The 14749-nt window shown below is 38.6% G+C and overlaps 1 protein-coding gene across 3 annotated transcripts in view; it reads right to left on the reverse strand.

Annotated features, from left to right (window-relative positions):
- The window catches only part of CEP192 (centrosomal protein 192), a 51971-nt gene that overhangs the window by 32138 nt on the left and 5084 nt on the right, over positions 1 to 14749 (reverse strand). The window contains exons 5-20 of one of the 3 annotated variants that reach the window (XM_035125388.3): positions 14607 to 14659; positions 14020 to 14149; positions 13603 to 13754; positions 12811 to 12954; positions 12504 to 12639; positions 12122 to 12189; positions 11222 to 11441; positions 10651 to 10782; positions 9410 to 9474; positions 9127 to 9324; positions 8582 to 8702; positions 7150 to 7244; positions 5666 to 6305; positions 4132 to 4359; positions 1971 to 2118; positions 32 to 200 (exon numbers count right to left, since the gene is read on the reverse strand). In XM_035125388.3, coding sequence (XP_034981279.3) covers positions 32 to 200; positions 1971 to 2118; positions 4132 to 4359; positions 5666 to 6305; positions 7150 to 7244; positions 8582 to 8702; positions 9127 to 9324; positions 9410 to 9474; positions 10651 to 10782; positions 11222 to 11441; positions 12122 to 12189; positions 12504 to 12639; positions 12811 to 12954; positions 13603 to 13754; positions 14020 to 14149; positions 14607 to 14659 — 2699 coding nt within the window. Of the gene's footprint in view, positions 1 to 31; positions 201 to 1970; positions 2119 to 4131; positions 4360 to 5665; positions 6306 to 7149; positions 7245 to 8581; positions 8703 to 9126; positions 9325 to 9409; positions 9475 to 10650; positions 10783 to 11221; positions 11442 to 12121; positions 12190 to 12503; positions 12640 to 12806; positions 12955 to 13602; positions 13755 to 14019; positions 14150 to 14606; positions 14660 to 14749 lie in introns of all 3 variants that reach the window. The other 2 variants (XM_088675303.1, XM_035125389.3) reach the window with 2 other exon arrangements.

Genomic DNA, 14749 nt, shown 5'->3' on the forward strand with positions numbered 1-14749 from the left:
AAAAATACTTTGCATCTAACAAGCTACTTACCTGACATCTCTCTGGACTAGACAGAGTTAGATTCTGAAGGGTTTTTTCAGTAGCAGAGACAAAGGTCAATCGTCCCAAGCTATGATCAGTACACAGCACCTGAGGTAAGCTATCACTACAAGATGATTCCTTAGAATTTGATGTTGTATCAGGACAGTCAGCATCAGCTCTGAAACACAAAGAATGCTGACTTTGAAAAAATGTATCCACATACAAACTGCCTACATACCGGTAATCATTTAATAATATCTGGCATTTCACTCCATCAGTAATGTGATTTGCCCCTCATCTGTTTCCATGGTAAGAGTAGTGGTTGCCACCAGAGCAGCACTGTGTTTCCAATGTTCCACCCCCCCACTTTCTGGTCTTAGTGTGACCTAGCAGAGCCATGGCTGCAACCAGCTTAATGCTACTACAGAGGCCATATCTGAGCCAATCCTTTAAAAAGTGTTTCTAGATCTCAATTGCATGAAGCAAAATGACATAGTAACTGCTAAAACTACACTATCTAGTAAGAGGCTAGATGCAGCTCTTGAGTTCGCTTTTGCTCATTTCACTCCACAGGCCAGTAATAGACACAGTATTAACCCTGACACAGCCTTGGCTTAATAATCAAGTGATCGAACACTCATGCTTTTTCACCTTTATTTTATTATCCAATTGCTCTGCCTGTCCACTCTATCACCTTAGCTGTCCTTCAGTGTCATGTTTGACTATGCTAAATCTCAAAAAACATAGTTTGAGGGTAGCCACCTGATGCTGGTAAGACTAATGTTCCCATCATCCATGACACTGGTCAATGCTGGCTTAAGCTAATGAAAATGTAGTCTAAAAACATCTGGAGGCACCATGTTGGCTACCTGTTCAACAGTCAGTGAACTTGGATTTAGGAGCACCATGGTTAATTTGTTTGTGTAGCATCACATCTGCATGAGGCTTGCCTTTCGTTTTTCCTGTATCACCACAGTATTTATAAACAAATGTATATCGCTTAATAAAAATAATCAGTTTACATAAATAACAGATTATTGATAACAACTTTTAACAAAATTCCTAAAAGTGAAGAGAAACAATAACACAAAGTGATGCACCACAGGTAACAGTGAGCAGCATACAAAACAGATAATTAAAAATTAAGACCCAGAGTGCAGGAAAGCTTGGGTAAAAGTATGTTTTAAGAGGCATTACCCAAGAGGATGGGTGACAATGCAGGAAGCAGGCCTTCTTGGTGATGTCACAAAGTGACAATTGTCTGGTTGTGGAACAGCCAGCAGTGTCTCTGTGGAAGATCTTAAAGATCAGTTTGGATCCTGGTGCCAGGTTGTGCAGGGTTTAAAATCCAGCAACAAAAGCCTGAACGTAGCTCAGTAGCTAATAGGCAGCTACATTAATTTCTGGAGTATCCTTACTACTTGAGCGAGTCACATAATTTATAATAATAAATTAATGATGCTGGCTCTTTGACTTGACACTGAATACTGCAATCTTGTTCACTTGGCAAGAATGCTAAGCAGCAGCAACAGCAGTGTCCTCATTTCTAGTTCACACTTAAATATGTAAAATTGACTGCCATGTTATATTATGACAATTGTCTTGAATAGGTTTATATTGATTGAATAGTGTTTAAAAATTAGGGCTCGTGTACAGAGGTCAAAAGTAATATTTGCCAATGGTTAGTCAGTGTGCATATTCAACTGAGAGATTATCTCTCAAAGACAGAGAGCAAAGCATGCTTTGCACAAAGGAAATCCCAGGAACGTCATTTTAAAAGGGGCTGTCAGGTGATGGGGAAGACCGACTGTGACCTCAGGGAACTGTACCAGTACAGTAGACAATAATGGATTGTATGGCTCAGACCATGCAATCTAACCATCTAACCGTATTCAACTACTAACTCCCACCCACATTTGGGCTTTTCATGTTCCCACACAATAGTTACCCTAAAAGAGCAGTTCCAGAAGCTTCATTTGGAGATGAATGAATAAGTGGAGACGTTGAAGGTCTGAAACTGTATTGTTCATCATCTGACATCTGTATACAAGGCATAGGAGTTGCAGGTGTCTGTTCTGTTACTGCAACAGCATTACCTGAATATTGTAAAAAGGAGATGTTGAAATTTATCCTCCTAGCCATGGAAAGAATGACTTCAGATTATCAGTGACTATCCACCTCAGGAGGCAGTACTTCTGAACAGAAATTTGCAAAGCCTATGTTCAGGGATTTCATATTTAACAATGCTTCTGAGACAAAGGTGACCATTTGATAATACTGGACAAACTTAGATGGAACATTCCAAGCAGCTGCCATGCAGATACCTGCTAAAGCATCAATCTGTGCTAATCACTGAGAGAAAGATATACAGCTTCACAGCTGTGCACCTAACTTCAACATACCCTTGTTGAAAAGCACCATTCTAATTGAAATTATATAGGTTCAAGTGGCAATTCTGTCAACACCCTTGGTATCGGATTCTACGTGAGGAGCCTAGAAACTGTGGATAGCTTAAGATGCAAGTTCCTTTCAAGTACTGTTTAATGTGAGAATGCACAGGTGTATGTAAAGCTTGGTTTCTTCAGCAATGAAGAGGTTGCTGAAGCTTGCCTCCTTTCAAGTGCCAGTAGAAAGGGCAGAATGTATAGTAAATAATAAATTACTTATTTAGAAAAAATAATAAATTACTTATTTAGAATAAATAATAAATTATTATTATTAGCCCTGTTTAGGGAAGTTTTTAATATTTAATGCTGTATTGTTTTTAACGCTCGATTGGCAGCCGCCCAGAGTGGCTGGGGAGACTCAGTCAGATGGGCAGGGTATGAATAATAAATTATTATTATTATTATTGTTGTTGTTGTTGTTGTTGTTATTATTATTATTATTATTATTATTATTATTATTATTATTATTATTTAGAATGTGGCAACCAAAATCACTTGGATTCTTTCCAGGCATTGCTTTCAAAACACTGGCAAACGGGAGAAATACATAGCAGAGGTGTCTTGGCTACTAACGAATCAAGTTGTGGCCAGCTCAAAATCTGTCCCCTTTGTCTGAAACAATCACTTCCTTATCCCAGGGGAAATTGATACGAGTTTTCTGGCCATGCCTAAAATACCCTTACCTGATTCTGGACAACCCAATTCAATGAACCTGTCAAAAACTGCAGGAAATGAGAATGTTTATAAATGGAAGGTCTAGCCCTGAAGCTAGTCCCGCTGATACCCTTCTGCTTAGACTTAGTTATCAAAAGAACACGTTTTTAACCACAATACTTAGAGAGCCTTACTCAGAGGGACAAAATATTCTGTGTGAATCAATCCATGGCTGCTTGAAAACAGCTATGCACCAAAGGCTACCGTAGCCACTTTATTGCATGACCCCTATTAGATTGATGCTCCATAAGCCACAAGTTATGAGAACTAGGTGAAAAGAATAAAGTCATACAGAATACCCATGAGGCCAGTACTCCCACTTTCAGAGTGGCTGCAACTCCAAGTAATAAGGGCCAGTGAACATTTGGGTGAGATTTCTGCAGAGCTTCAACATGTTAGAGATGGTTAATACACCTGTATTTTGCCACATTTTAGTCCAGATTAAAACTGTTTCTGCTGAAAATCACATGCAAACACAATAAATTGGGGAAATTATGGGGCAAGCCAACATAACGTTGAACTAGGTCCTGGTCTGTTAGAATAAGTGAGATCATTTCAGAAATTAATTTCAACTGGGTGCCCTTAGTACCTGGTTACAGGCCTAGAAAAAGGACAAGAGACCTAGATTCCTGCAAACAATTTGGATACATAATACCTCTTCTTACCTTGTTCTGAAGACTAGGGTTCTCTGCCCAGAAGCCCAAAACCAAGCCCACCTAACTAAACTAAAATTAAGGAAGAAATAACCTTCTGTAAAAGCAACCATGCTTCAGAGGAAAGCAGCTCTCCTTCAATGGAGGCCAAAAAAACAGCCTCCAGAAGTAGATGAGAGCAGTTATCAAGAACAGGAAAGAAGAATAAACTTCATAAACCTATAAATAACAAACTATTTCACCTTACTTTCAAAACAGGCTTCGGCAGAAATCAATATACCTATACTCTACTCACCAACAACTTTCTGGTTATCAGCAGATATATTTTCAAAAGCTATGTGTTTTTCATTGTTGCATGCAGCATTCTCTTCCATTATCTTCTCATCCTGTTTCTCTTGGTATTTAATATTGGATATAGTTTTTTCCTTATTAGGGTGTACAGGAAGAGGGGAAAGCAATATTGGATCAGATTTTAAACTGAGGGACAGAGTGTTCTTGCTGGTTCTTCCTGATTCAGAGTAAGCTGGATAAAGAAAAAGGTGTTCACAATCCAATTACACATTTTGACTTTATACCAGAGATGCAGGGTTTTCCACTCTTATAAATGCATTGCAAACTTCCTCCCGCACAGACCAATGGAAATTACTTATGATCTTGGCAGACCACATAATTATTTTCTGCCTATTGTAGCATTTACAACACACTGTGATAGAAGCGGTATGAATGTTAATTGTATTCTTATTGCATCTTGAATTGCTTATATTGTATTTTATTCTACCATAATTTGCATCCCATAGGATTCAAACAGTAATGCAACATAACACAATATAATACGTGTGAACTCAGACATACTGTAGACCACCTGAATGCAGCTCACAGACCAGAGTTTGAGAACCTTGATGTATTCAAAAGAAATAATTTAGATTAAACACATATGGGCATCAAAAGCTGATATGTGAGCTTTCTTGCTGCACATGCAGTACCTTCATGCAAGCCAGCAAACAAACAAACCACAAACTCTTCCATTAATTAGTGTTTGCATTTCACCTAAACTGGAAAACTATGGTTAGCAGCTTTCAAGCACACCAGGGTATTATGGCATGGCTGGAAGTTGGATTTGTATCCTGATTTGTTCTGAAACTATTAAGCACAGCTGCCCAACGCAAACAAAAATAAGAAACCACAGTGCGGATTTCCTGGATTGTTTGCAGACCCATGTGAAGAGCAGGGCAAAGGGTTATGTGTGTGGTCAAAAGATCTATTCCACTGCAAAAGAGCATTTCTCTCACTACGTTTCCGAGCACAATTAAAAGTGTTGATGCTGACCTTTAAATCCCTAAATGGCCTCAGTCCAGTATACCTGAAGGAGTGTCTCCATCCCCATCGTTCTGCCCGGACACTGAGGTCCAGTACCGAGGGCCTTCTGGCGGTTCCCTCATTACGAGAAGCCAAGTTGCAGGGAACCAGGCAGAGGGCCTTCTCGGTAGTGGCGCCCTCCCATCAGATGTCAAAGAGAAAAACAGCTACCAGATTTTTAGAAGACATCTGAAGGCAGCCCTGTTTAGGGAGGCTTTTAATGTTTAATCGATTATTTTATTTCGTTTTTCTGTTGGAAGCCGCCCAGAGTGGCCGGGGAAACCCAGCCAGATGGGCGGGGTATAAATAATAAATAATAAATTATTATTATTATTATTATTACAAGCAATACTGACCCAAAGTTTTCATTAAGCTGCATTGAAATAATTGCCATTCTGTGAATGTGAGTTGTAAATGTTCTTTTTAAAATTGCACAGCTACCAAACAGGTTAGAAGACATGTTAAAGACTTACTGGGAAGTGCTTTTCCACTATCCTCCAAAGACATGGTGGTAGTTTCTGATGGCCTCTCTTCTGAATCTGGTACAGCAGAAGTCAGGTTTTTTGGAAGAAAGTCTTCACCTATGTTAGATGCTGCTTTTAAACATTCCATTTCATTTTTCTCAAAACTTGTTTTACCAGATGAGTCTCTGTAACTGTTTTCCTCGTGTATTGTGCTTAGATTAAGCTTCTCTTCTCCATTCCTGATAGACAAATTACTTTTGGACAAGTCTCTTGGAGAAAGCATTTCAGATTCCTGTTTGTACAAAACTGTATGCAAGTCCCTGGCAGTTGCTTCATCTTTAACTATGCTTTCGGGTTCACAGCCATTCTCAACTTCATCAGTTTTTCTGAGATATTTCTCTATGTCAAACGAGCTATTTTCTACATTGTTGACATATGACTGACTTGCGGCAGAAAAGTCTGTGGGTTTGACACCTCCAGGGATGCTAGTTACTTCTCTATTTTTATTTGAGGCTTTCGTCATCAAAGCAGCGAGTTGTGATGGATCAGTACTAACAGAAGCATTTGCAATAGCATATGCAATTGTGCTTATACTTAATATAGATGGCTCATGCTGCTTACATTCAACTTTTCTGTCTTCACATTTCTCCTAGAAGTTGGAAAAATGAAAAGTTGACATTTTTAACATCTTGTAGCAAAGCTGAACTCATGTGTCATAATGGTTATATTGCCTCCAATATAAGAGGCAGTATAGTTCTGAAGACAAGTTACTGAACATTTTAAGCTTGTGGGCTTCCCATTGTCATTTTGGCTGGCTACTTAGAATAGAATGTGGGACTAGACAGACCTTTGGTCTGATCCTGCAGTAGTTCTGCTACTCAGACAATTTATTCAGAATAATTGACCACTTTTTCCACTCATGAGACAGTATGTTTTAACTTCCAGCTTCAGGTTTAACTGTACTGTATTTTTCCGTGTATAAGACGACGCTTTTAGCTAAAAAAAGAGAGGCAAAAATTGGGTGTTGTCTTATACATGGATAGTGAATACAGAGTGGGGACGTGTGATTAATGGCAGCAGCAAGCAGGAGATTGGCAGCAGCGATTGGGCGGGTGATTGGTGGCTGCGGCAATTGGGCATACGTTTGGCGCTGTGGTGAGGAGGGCTGCAGCAAGTAGGTGGGTGGGCTGTTGGTGGCCGCAAGTGGGCAGACAATTGGCGGCTGCGACGAGGTGTGTGATCGGCAATGGCTGTGGCAAGCAATCGGCAGTGGCGGGCAGGCGAGTGAGCGATTGGTAGAATTGACCTCCCACATCCCTCAAAAAGCTAAACAATTTAATTTCTTAATTTTGGGTTAAAAAAATAGGGGTCGTCTTATACACGGAAAAAATACGATATGTGAGACACACTAAAATATTTGTTTCAGAATTCTTATAAGAAATGAAATACTTTTTAACAGATACCTATTTTGCTTTTGATATCTAAATACTTACCCTTCCACTCTCTCTGTCTTTTGCACTCACTTCACAAAGGGTAAATGTAGCAGATGCAATGTGGGAGTCTTCCTTAATGCTTTCCTCTACATCCCCTAAGACAAGAAAAGATAGCTTGTGTTCGCTAGAATACTGCTTACAATAAGCCAATAAAAGAAATGTATATTGCAAAGAATAAATTGCAAAGGTTAATGTTGCGCCTAGCCATATTCAGATCATTATCCATGTTTTCATGCAGCTGTTCCTCCTCTTTCTGCTGTATACTTGCTTTGGCACAGATACTTTTATTAACCTGATTTGTTAACCCACATTAACGTAAAGTTCCCTGGCTTGGATGCAATGGGGAATTCTGGATTAATGCAAGGCAGGAGATCCAAGTCATTGGGCAATGTGAAAAGGGGAGAGGAATGTGTTTTATGACACTATGAATGATTGTCTGAACGTGGCCATTGTAAACACCACACAAATGTAATTAAGCAAACATCTAAGATCTATTTGGAAAAACAAAAATCCTATGTAAAATCAATTTAAGTCTATCTGTACTCTAACTGCTTATTTTCATACCAAGCAGAGTGTGTGAGGATAATACTACCGTAAGCTGCATAAGGAAACTTATGGTTTCTCAGCCACCCTTCATGAAAAGATTCCAGGGTGATTTACATATCTGTACCATTAAATACCACACATAATAAAGCACTAAACAAAATTTTAAAATCTGTTAAAATAAAACTCTTGGCCTGCATATAGCCCCAACATGGTTTTTGACACACACCCCAAAATGACTTTTAAAAGTTCCTATGCATTTGGTATTACGATACCAAAAGCTTTCTGTGACACCCACGTGTCTTCTTTTTTTAAAAAAGAAATTTTAAATTAGCTATCCTCACTTTTAGACTTCAGCCATGCCCACTTTGACATGTTGCCCCTGGAGGGGTTGGCCATGAGTCAATCCTGCCCTCTGCATGAAAAATATGAGCTGCTCCTTACATTAATAAGAAACAGCATGAAACCCTGCAGGACCCTGCAGCATAGTTGCCAGGGGGCAGAGCACTCCTCCAGTGCCAGTCTGGAATATAGCCAATACGAAACACAGACCCCATTTTCCTGCCCTCGCTTACACTGTATTGGCAGGCTAGCAGCTTAGTCTGCAACTGTATGCTATATAGTGTTATCAGACTGGGCCCAATACATAAGCAGGTTTTGGAAATGAAGTGAACAATGAGCTAACATCATGCGTGGCCAGTGTGATGCCCTTCAGGTGTTGTGAACAGTCCATTAGCCATGCTGGTGGGAAGTATGAGGAACCGTAGTTCACAATCTCTGGAGGCCACCAGGTTTCCTTCGCCTGATTTACATAATCATTTAGCTATAAACAGCTATTTGCACAGAATTATTAGGTTTACGAGAAATTATTAGGTTTACAAGAAATTACCTTGAAGAGTAGATGTCTGAGAATTCTGCTCATCAGTGTTTGTTCTAGATACATCAGATTGCCTCCACAAAGGAAGAGGTTGTCTCTTTTCCGGTGAAGTAATGTGATAACCAAAAGATGGCTGCAAGAGGAAATAACGTTCATGATAAATGCTTTGAGAAACATGTAGTAATAGAAGCTGGCCAACACAGCGTCTAGATCTGGAAGATGTCAAACTTTCCTTCAAAAATTTGCTTCTTTGCCCTGTGTTTCACAGTCCATTGAATAAAATAACTCAGCAGACGTTTACAGGCATATGAGACTACCTCATGGACAAGTCAGTAATGGGCTACATAGAGAAATGCAGTAGTTCTCCAGGGTCTCAGGCATATATCTCTTTCAGTCCTGCTATCAAAGATATTTTAATGAATTTGGAAGGCACTAAACCTGCATTTTCTGTAGGCAAATCATAAGCTCTATTACTCAGCTATGAGCCTGCTGAATTCTTGTCAAAAAGCAAGTTGCACATATAGTGGTAAAAGTATGTGGACAAGATAGCTACGTACCCGTTTCACATCACCTCCTCCTCCGAGGCAACCAAGAGCCTCAGATCTCTGACCAAAGAACTCTCCTAGAGAGAGCCGTAGGTAGCTAGCATCTTTGCTAAAGTCGGTCTGTGAACCTCTTAGTGGGTTGCCGTTATTAACACATTTCCATAAAGAGTCCTCTAATCCAGAGGTATTTTGAAGTTCCATTTTCTCTTCCTGAAAATGTTGCAAACAAAAATGTCAAGAATTATCATTACCTATAGACAAAAGCATCAGAATAGCCTCTTAACAAGTTTCCTACCTGCATAAATCTGTGTTCCCTTTCAAATTCTTCTTGATCTTGGGCGATCACAGCAATTGCTTCAGCTTTTCAAAGAGTAAGAGGGAAGAAAAGGAAACGATTAACCTCTTGGCATATCCCACATTCCCTAGGCAGAATGGATGAATGAGTGAAAGGTAAAGTAAACGTGAAGTAAAAACTACATTAAAAATTAGGCATATTTTATGTACTGAGCTTAGTTGCCTGTAAGGTCATGTAATGTTAATGTGCAATTTGCTTAGGTCCATCAGCTGAATGTTTTAAGTCAGCTAAAAGCCTATTTGCTTACTCAGGCTTCTTGAGATGTTTAAGGGGGTTATTCTGTTCAGCTACTGGCTGTGATGTTTTTTACTGATGGATTTTAAAAAATAATTTAGTTATTGTTTTCTGATTTATATTTGTAATTTCATGATACTTGTGGCTACTGAAAGAGATTTCCCCCCCTAAAAATGTCACCAGTATATAAATCCAAATAAATAAAATAAAATTTAAAAGTTTTGTGTGGTTTTATGATATTATGGTAATACCAACTGTAAGAAAAGACAGGTACTGTATTTACCATTCAAGGAGAAGCACTTTGAATAAAAACAGGCTTTTGTATCATCTGAAGCCCTGGTCTTCTGTGCTGCTGTCTTTGTAAGGAGCAGAACTACCAGCTAGGAAATGGGAAAGACATGCCAGCCCCTTTCCTCTACCATTATTTAATTTCAGCAGTTTGGTAAGTAATACTACAATTGAAGTCTATCACAAGTAATATCCTAAGTTTAGAGAAGTCAGGTTACTTACCTTGTAGCTGCCAGTTTTATGATTTTGGTTTTTTTACCCCTCATTTTAAAATAAAGGTTTTAACACTGAAGTTTCAGTTACCGAAAGAAGTATTTTTGTTTCACTGTCATGCAATTGGCATCTGCATTACATTACCTACAAATATGTGGAGAATCTTGGTGACCTATGTCCTAAATTATAATTAATCTTGTAGTACAAACTTACTCAAGCCAGGTGGAAGGAAAGCTTGCAAGATCCCTGCTATGTTTCCTACTTATCTTTGTGCAAAGGGGTAATTTAAGATGGAAGAGGAAAAAATAATCTCGAGAAATTAAGGGAGCTCCGACAAAACTCCTTCTGATACTGACATATTTTGTAAATGCAGGTGTCTGTTCTTTTAAGATTAGGGATATGCAACCAATACATTTCCAATGATTTAAATGTATAATAAGGCTTACATCCAGCTATGAAGTCTCCACTTAAGTTTGAGAAATTGGATACTTGTTCTTTATTGAATGACGTGTAGTAAGCAAGATCTGTCACCCATCTACCGTCTTCATTTTGATACACAACATCATGTGGTGGGTTCTCTAAAAAAGGGAATCACGTGTTGCCTTTAGCTTCCTCCATTTTCAGTCATGATACATGAACGGAATACATGAATGAATACATTACAATATAGCACAAATAAGGTTCCTATCCAAAGGATGTTACTACCTAGACTTGGACGATTGGGGGAAGGAAAGGAAAGCTAACAATGAGTTTATTTAACAAAACAACAACAATAAGCAATGCATGCATAATTTAACTTAGTGGTTAAATCAAAACTGAACCGGGATATTCAAAAGCTACTTTTGTTCCACTCTCATTTTCAAGTAAGCTGCGGTATTTCATCTGCATCGACTAAGGCCATATGCTGTTTACATCAGGCATAACACAAAAGCATTCACAGCAGCCACCTACCAACTCAGCAACATCTCAAAATCAATCTAGAAGCTGAAAGCACGCAGGAGCTAGCATTTAACTAACCTTTTGCTGTACATTCATATTGCTCTGAACCTTTGTAAGCACTTGGAGACAGGTATGCATCAGCCAGAGGAACATAATTTTCATTAGCAAGCTGTGACACATCAGGAAATTGGGTTTGCTGTTCTGTGTGCCAAATCTCAGAAGCAGCATTACTGTCAGCAATGCATTTAAAGTAGAGAGAATCTAGCTTTAGTTCACAGTTGGTTACGTTTGTGGCATCCTTTTAAAAAAAGCAAAAGGAAAGAAAAAGAGTTACTTTACTAACTAGACAAAAATGTTCATTTTCTTTCTAATGTCAATTAAGAGATACTTTCCCAGACCAATTTTAAACAACCTCGCGTAGTAAGGTTTTATGGAATTGCTCAAGGACCTTCATTGAGTATGGTTTTAGCAAGCAATTTAAAGTGTTTATTGCTTTTAAGTAGTGTATGCCATTTGGGCAATTTTACTGGGAAAGCTCCCTCCAGCTTGCATACAGGATCGTCAGCTGGGCACTGTTAGCTATAGTGCTCATTGCGGTTATGGGGAGAGGAGGAAGGGACAAAATGAACAAGTTAATGTTGCCTACTCAAGGTCTTGGAATGAGACATGTGACTACTGATTGGAAAAAAAAATAGTAGTAGGGATTTGCATGTGTGATTGATTCATAAACTCTGAGCAGCTTTGGAAAGTCAGACTATTCAGAATGTTTTCCTTCAAAAACAGAAACAAAAAGTATCCCCAACAGTTGCTCAAAAAGAAGCCTGGTTTATTTAAAAAAGAGATGATACCCTGTTAAAAGAAACTGGTGATATCTAACTCATACTCAGAGTAGACCCATTGAAATCCAACATTAGGTCAAACTCAGTATCTTGAGTCAGAATACATGGATTCTGATTTTTAGTTCTCTACTGTACTTACATTTCTGCTGCTGCTAAATGTATTCGTCTTTACAGATATTCCATCTTTCTTACTACAGTCATGACAACCTGCAATGATAATAGTTATTTAGCATTGATTTTAAATGAAATGAAATAAATGTTGTAATAGAAAAAAGCATTTAATAGGTAACATATCTTTGCATCAACATGTTATTCCCACAGTACCGGTACTTTGGGCTTCATTATTATACCGTTTTCCTCATTATATTCATTTTTACTCAATATGCATTTTTAAAAAGATGCTTAAAATTTGACATGACACTATCATACCTTTAAAGGAGACACAGAATAAACTAAGTTGTAACAAACTGATATGCACATTCAGTATATTAAAATGTCACCATCAATAACAGAACTGCTACCTAGGGCATCTGAACAAGCATGTTGATAATCTGTTGTCCTACTGCATACTTCAGATGTGTAAACTACCATTTCAGCAGGAAACTTTTCAGAACTATCATTGTGTCCGGAGTTTAGACTAGGTTTACTGCATTCTACCTGTTGCAAATAAAAAAGAAAAGAAAAGAAAATGCATTGTACTTTTTTTTAAAAAAAGAAATCTTAAAACATATTTGAGTATAGGCAACCCACGTTCAGCAACCCCCAAACTATGTTGGTTAAAGGTTTGTGACTTCTCTAGAAATTTAGCCAAGCTTAATTATGACGCACCTCTTGCCTTACTGTCATGGGCAGCATAAATTGCTCGTCTTTTTCGTTGTGCCCAGCTTCCTTAAAATCATACAGTTCTTCGTCGCTAGCAATAGGAGAATCAGTTCTTGCTGCCTGGCAAACGTTAGGTATCTGGAACTTTTCCTGAAGAATTTTAACTGTTAGTTTTCAGCCAAAATGCCTTCAATGTGCTCTAGAGTTGGGGAGGCCTGTGGCTTTGCAAGGAGCATCAAACAATGTGTCAGGATGAGCCCTGCTCACCTCTACAGCTTCAAAGTTGGGAGGTCGGCTAGCTGCTCATCACGCTCAGAGCAGGTGAAGCTCAAGTAACCAAGAACTCTTGAGCAACGGCAGAAGATGATTTATGTAGTTTGTTAAGAGCATGATCCACTTGCACCACAAGCGCAGTGCTTATGAAGGATCCCAGAAAGTCTAAACTGAACCATTTCTTTTCACCAACCAACAAGGGTGTACGAGCACGAGCCCACAACATTAGGGAGAATGCCTAGTCTGTGTGCTGCCTTATCTTCCTCTATTGCTCATTCTCTATTCTTTTGTAGCTCTTGTGTAGAAGGTTGGGAGAGAAAAGGGAAATGGGGCATTATTGCTATTAGGATCCGCTGCAGGAGATGCAGGTTTGGGGGAAGTGAACTGTGCCTCATTTTAGCTCCCTTAAGTTACCAACATTATCTACCCCCAACCACCTTTTACAAAAATTGTTCATGCAGACTGAACAATGTCATAGTGCACCTACAATGCCCCCAATAATAGAATAACTGAATTTTCACTTACGGATTTCCTATTTGAAGGCAGTTCCATGGCTTTAACATGTTCTCCAAATTCATGTTCTTCAACATCTTCCACCTGCATTTCTGGTAGTACCAGCTGCTCAAAATAAGTCTCCAGTTGGCCATCACAGAACTCTTCATCTCCAATTTCATATTCTAATTCAGCAAAAAGTGGCTTGCCATTAGTTCAGATGTTAAGTATGAACCATGTGCATTCTTCCACAGTTCCCCAGATATATGCACACAGGTGTTTTAAGGACATATGTATATCATCTGCACTTCATGTTCACTGCAGGAAGCATATGCATCACATGAAACATCAGTGCACAAATAATCTGGCTTAATGCTGGCAGTGTGGAGCCATCCTTAGCAAAAAAATAAACTGGAAGTATACCAAACAATTCAAATTTTAAAGCAATACCTGTAGAATGTCCTTCTAAGCTTGCAAAGCTCAGTGGTTGTTCATTTTCTATAAATCTGGAAAAGCCGATCATAGTGTTGCCATCTATTTCATTTGTTATCCTCTTCTGACCATGTTCTAATGAAACAGCCTACAAACCAAAGTCAATACAGGAATTTGAATTACTTATTGTTAAGTCTCCTCCATAACTCACTTTTTCCTGGCTGGATCAATCAAAGTCTCTAGTGTTCATCAAATGCCCCCAAGGAAAGCAGGACATGATGTTATATTATCCCATAGGTTTTAAAAAAATAGAAGGGATTCAAGAAATTACAGACAAGTTGATTTAATGTTTGTTCCAGTTAAATTGGTGGAAAGCTTTAAAGATAAAATGGTAAAGTATAAAAGAGACGTCTTGCTAATAAAACAACAGCATGGCTTCTGCAAAGATAAAGCCTGCCTCACTACTGCTTTGGATACTTTTGAGAGTGTGGCCAAGCACATGGAGAGCGATGCTTCAGAAGACATTATCTAATTAAGAATTTTTGCTAGAAAAAGTACATTAGTTCTTTGTAAAGTCTACATCAATCATACTGCAGAAAAGTTACCTTGTAGTCTTCTTTGTCTTTTTCAAATGAAGCAAATATTCTAGCTGTCAAATCTGAAAGTAAAGAAAAAAGGGTTTTCCTACTGCATTAGCAGTCCTCTTTACAAAGGCAAATAATTTGCCAGGAATTTCTTAACCACAGGG

This window comes from Zootoca vivipara, chromosome 8, assembly GCF_965207765.1.
Source record: "Zootoca vivipara chromosome 8, rZooViv2.hap1.1, whole genome shotgun sequence".
Taxonomy (NCBI): domain Eukaryota; kingdom Metazoa; phylum Chordata; class Lepidosauria; order Squamata; family Lacertidae; genus Zootoca; species Zootoca vivipara.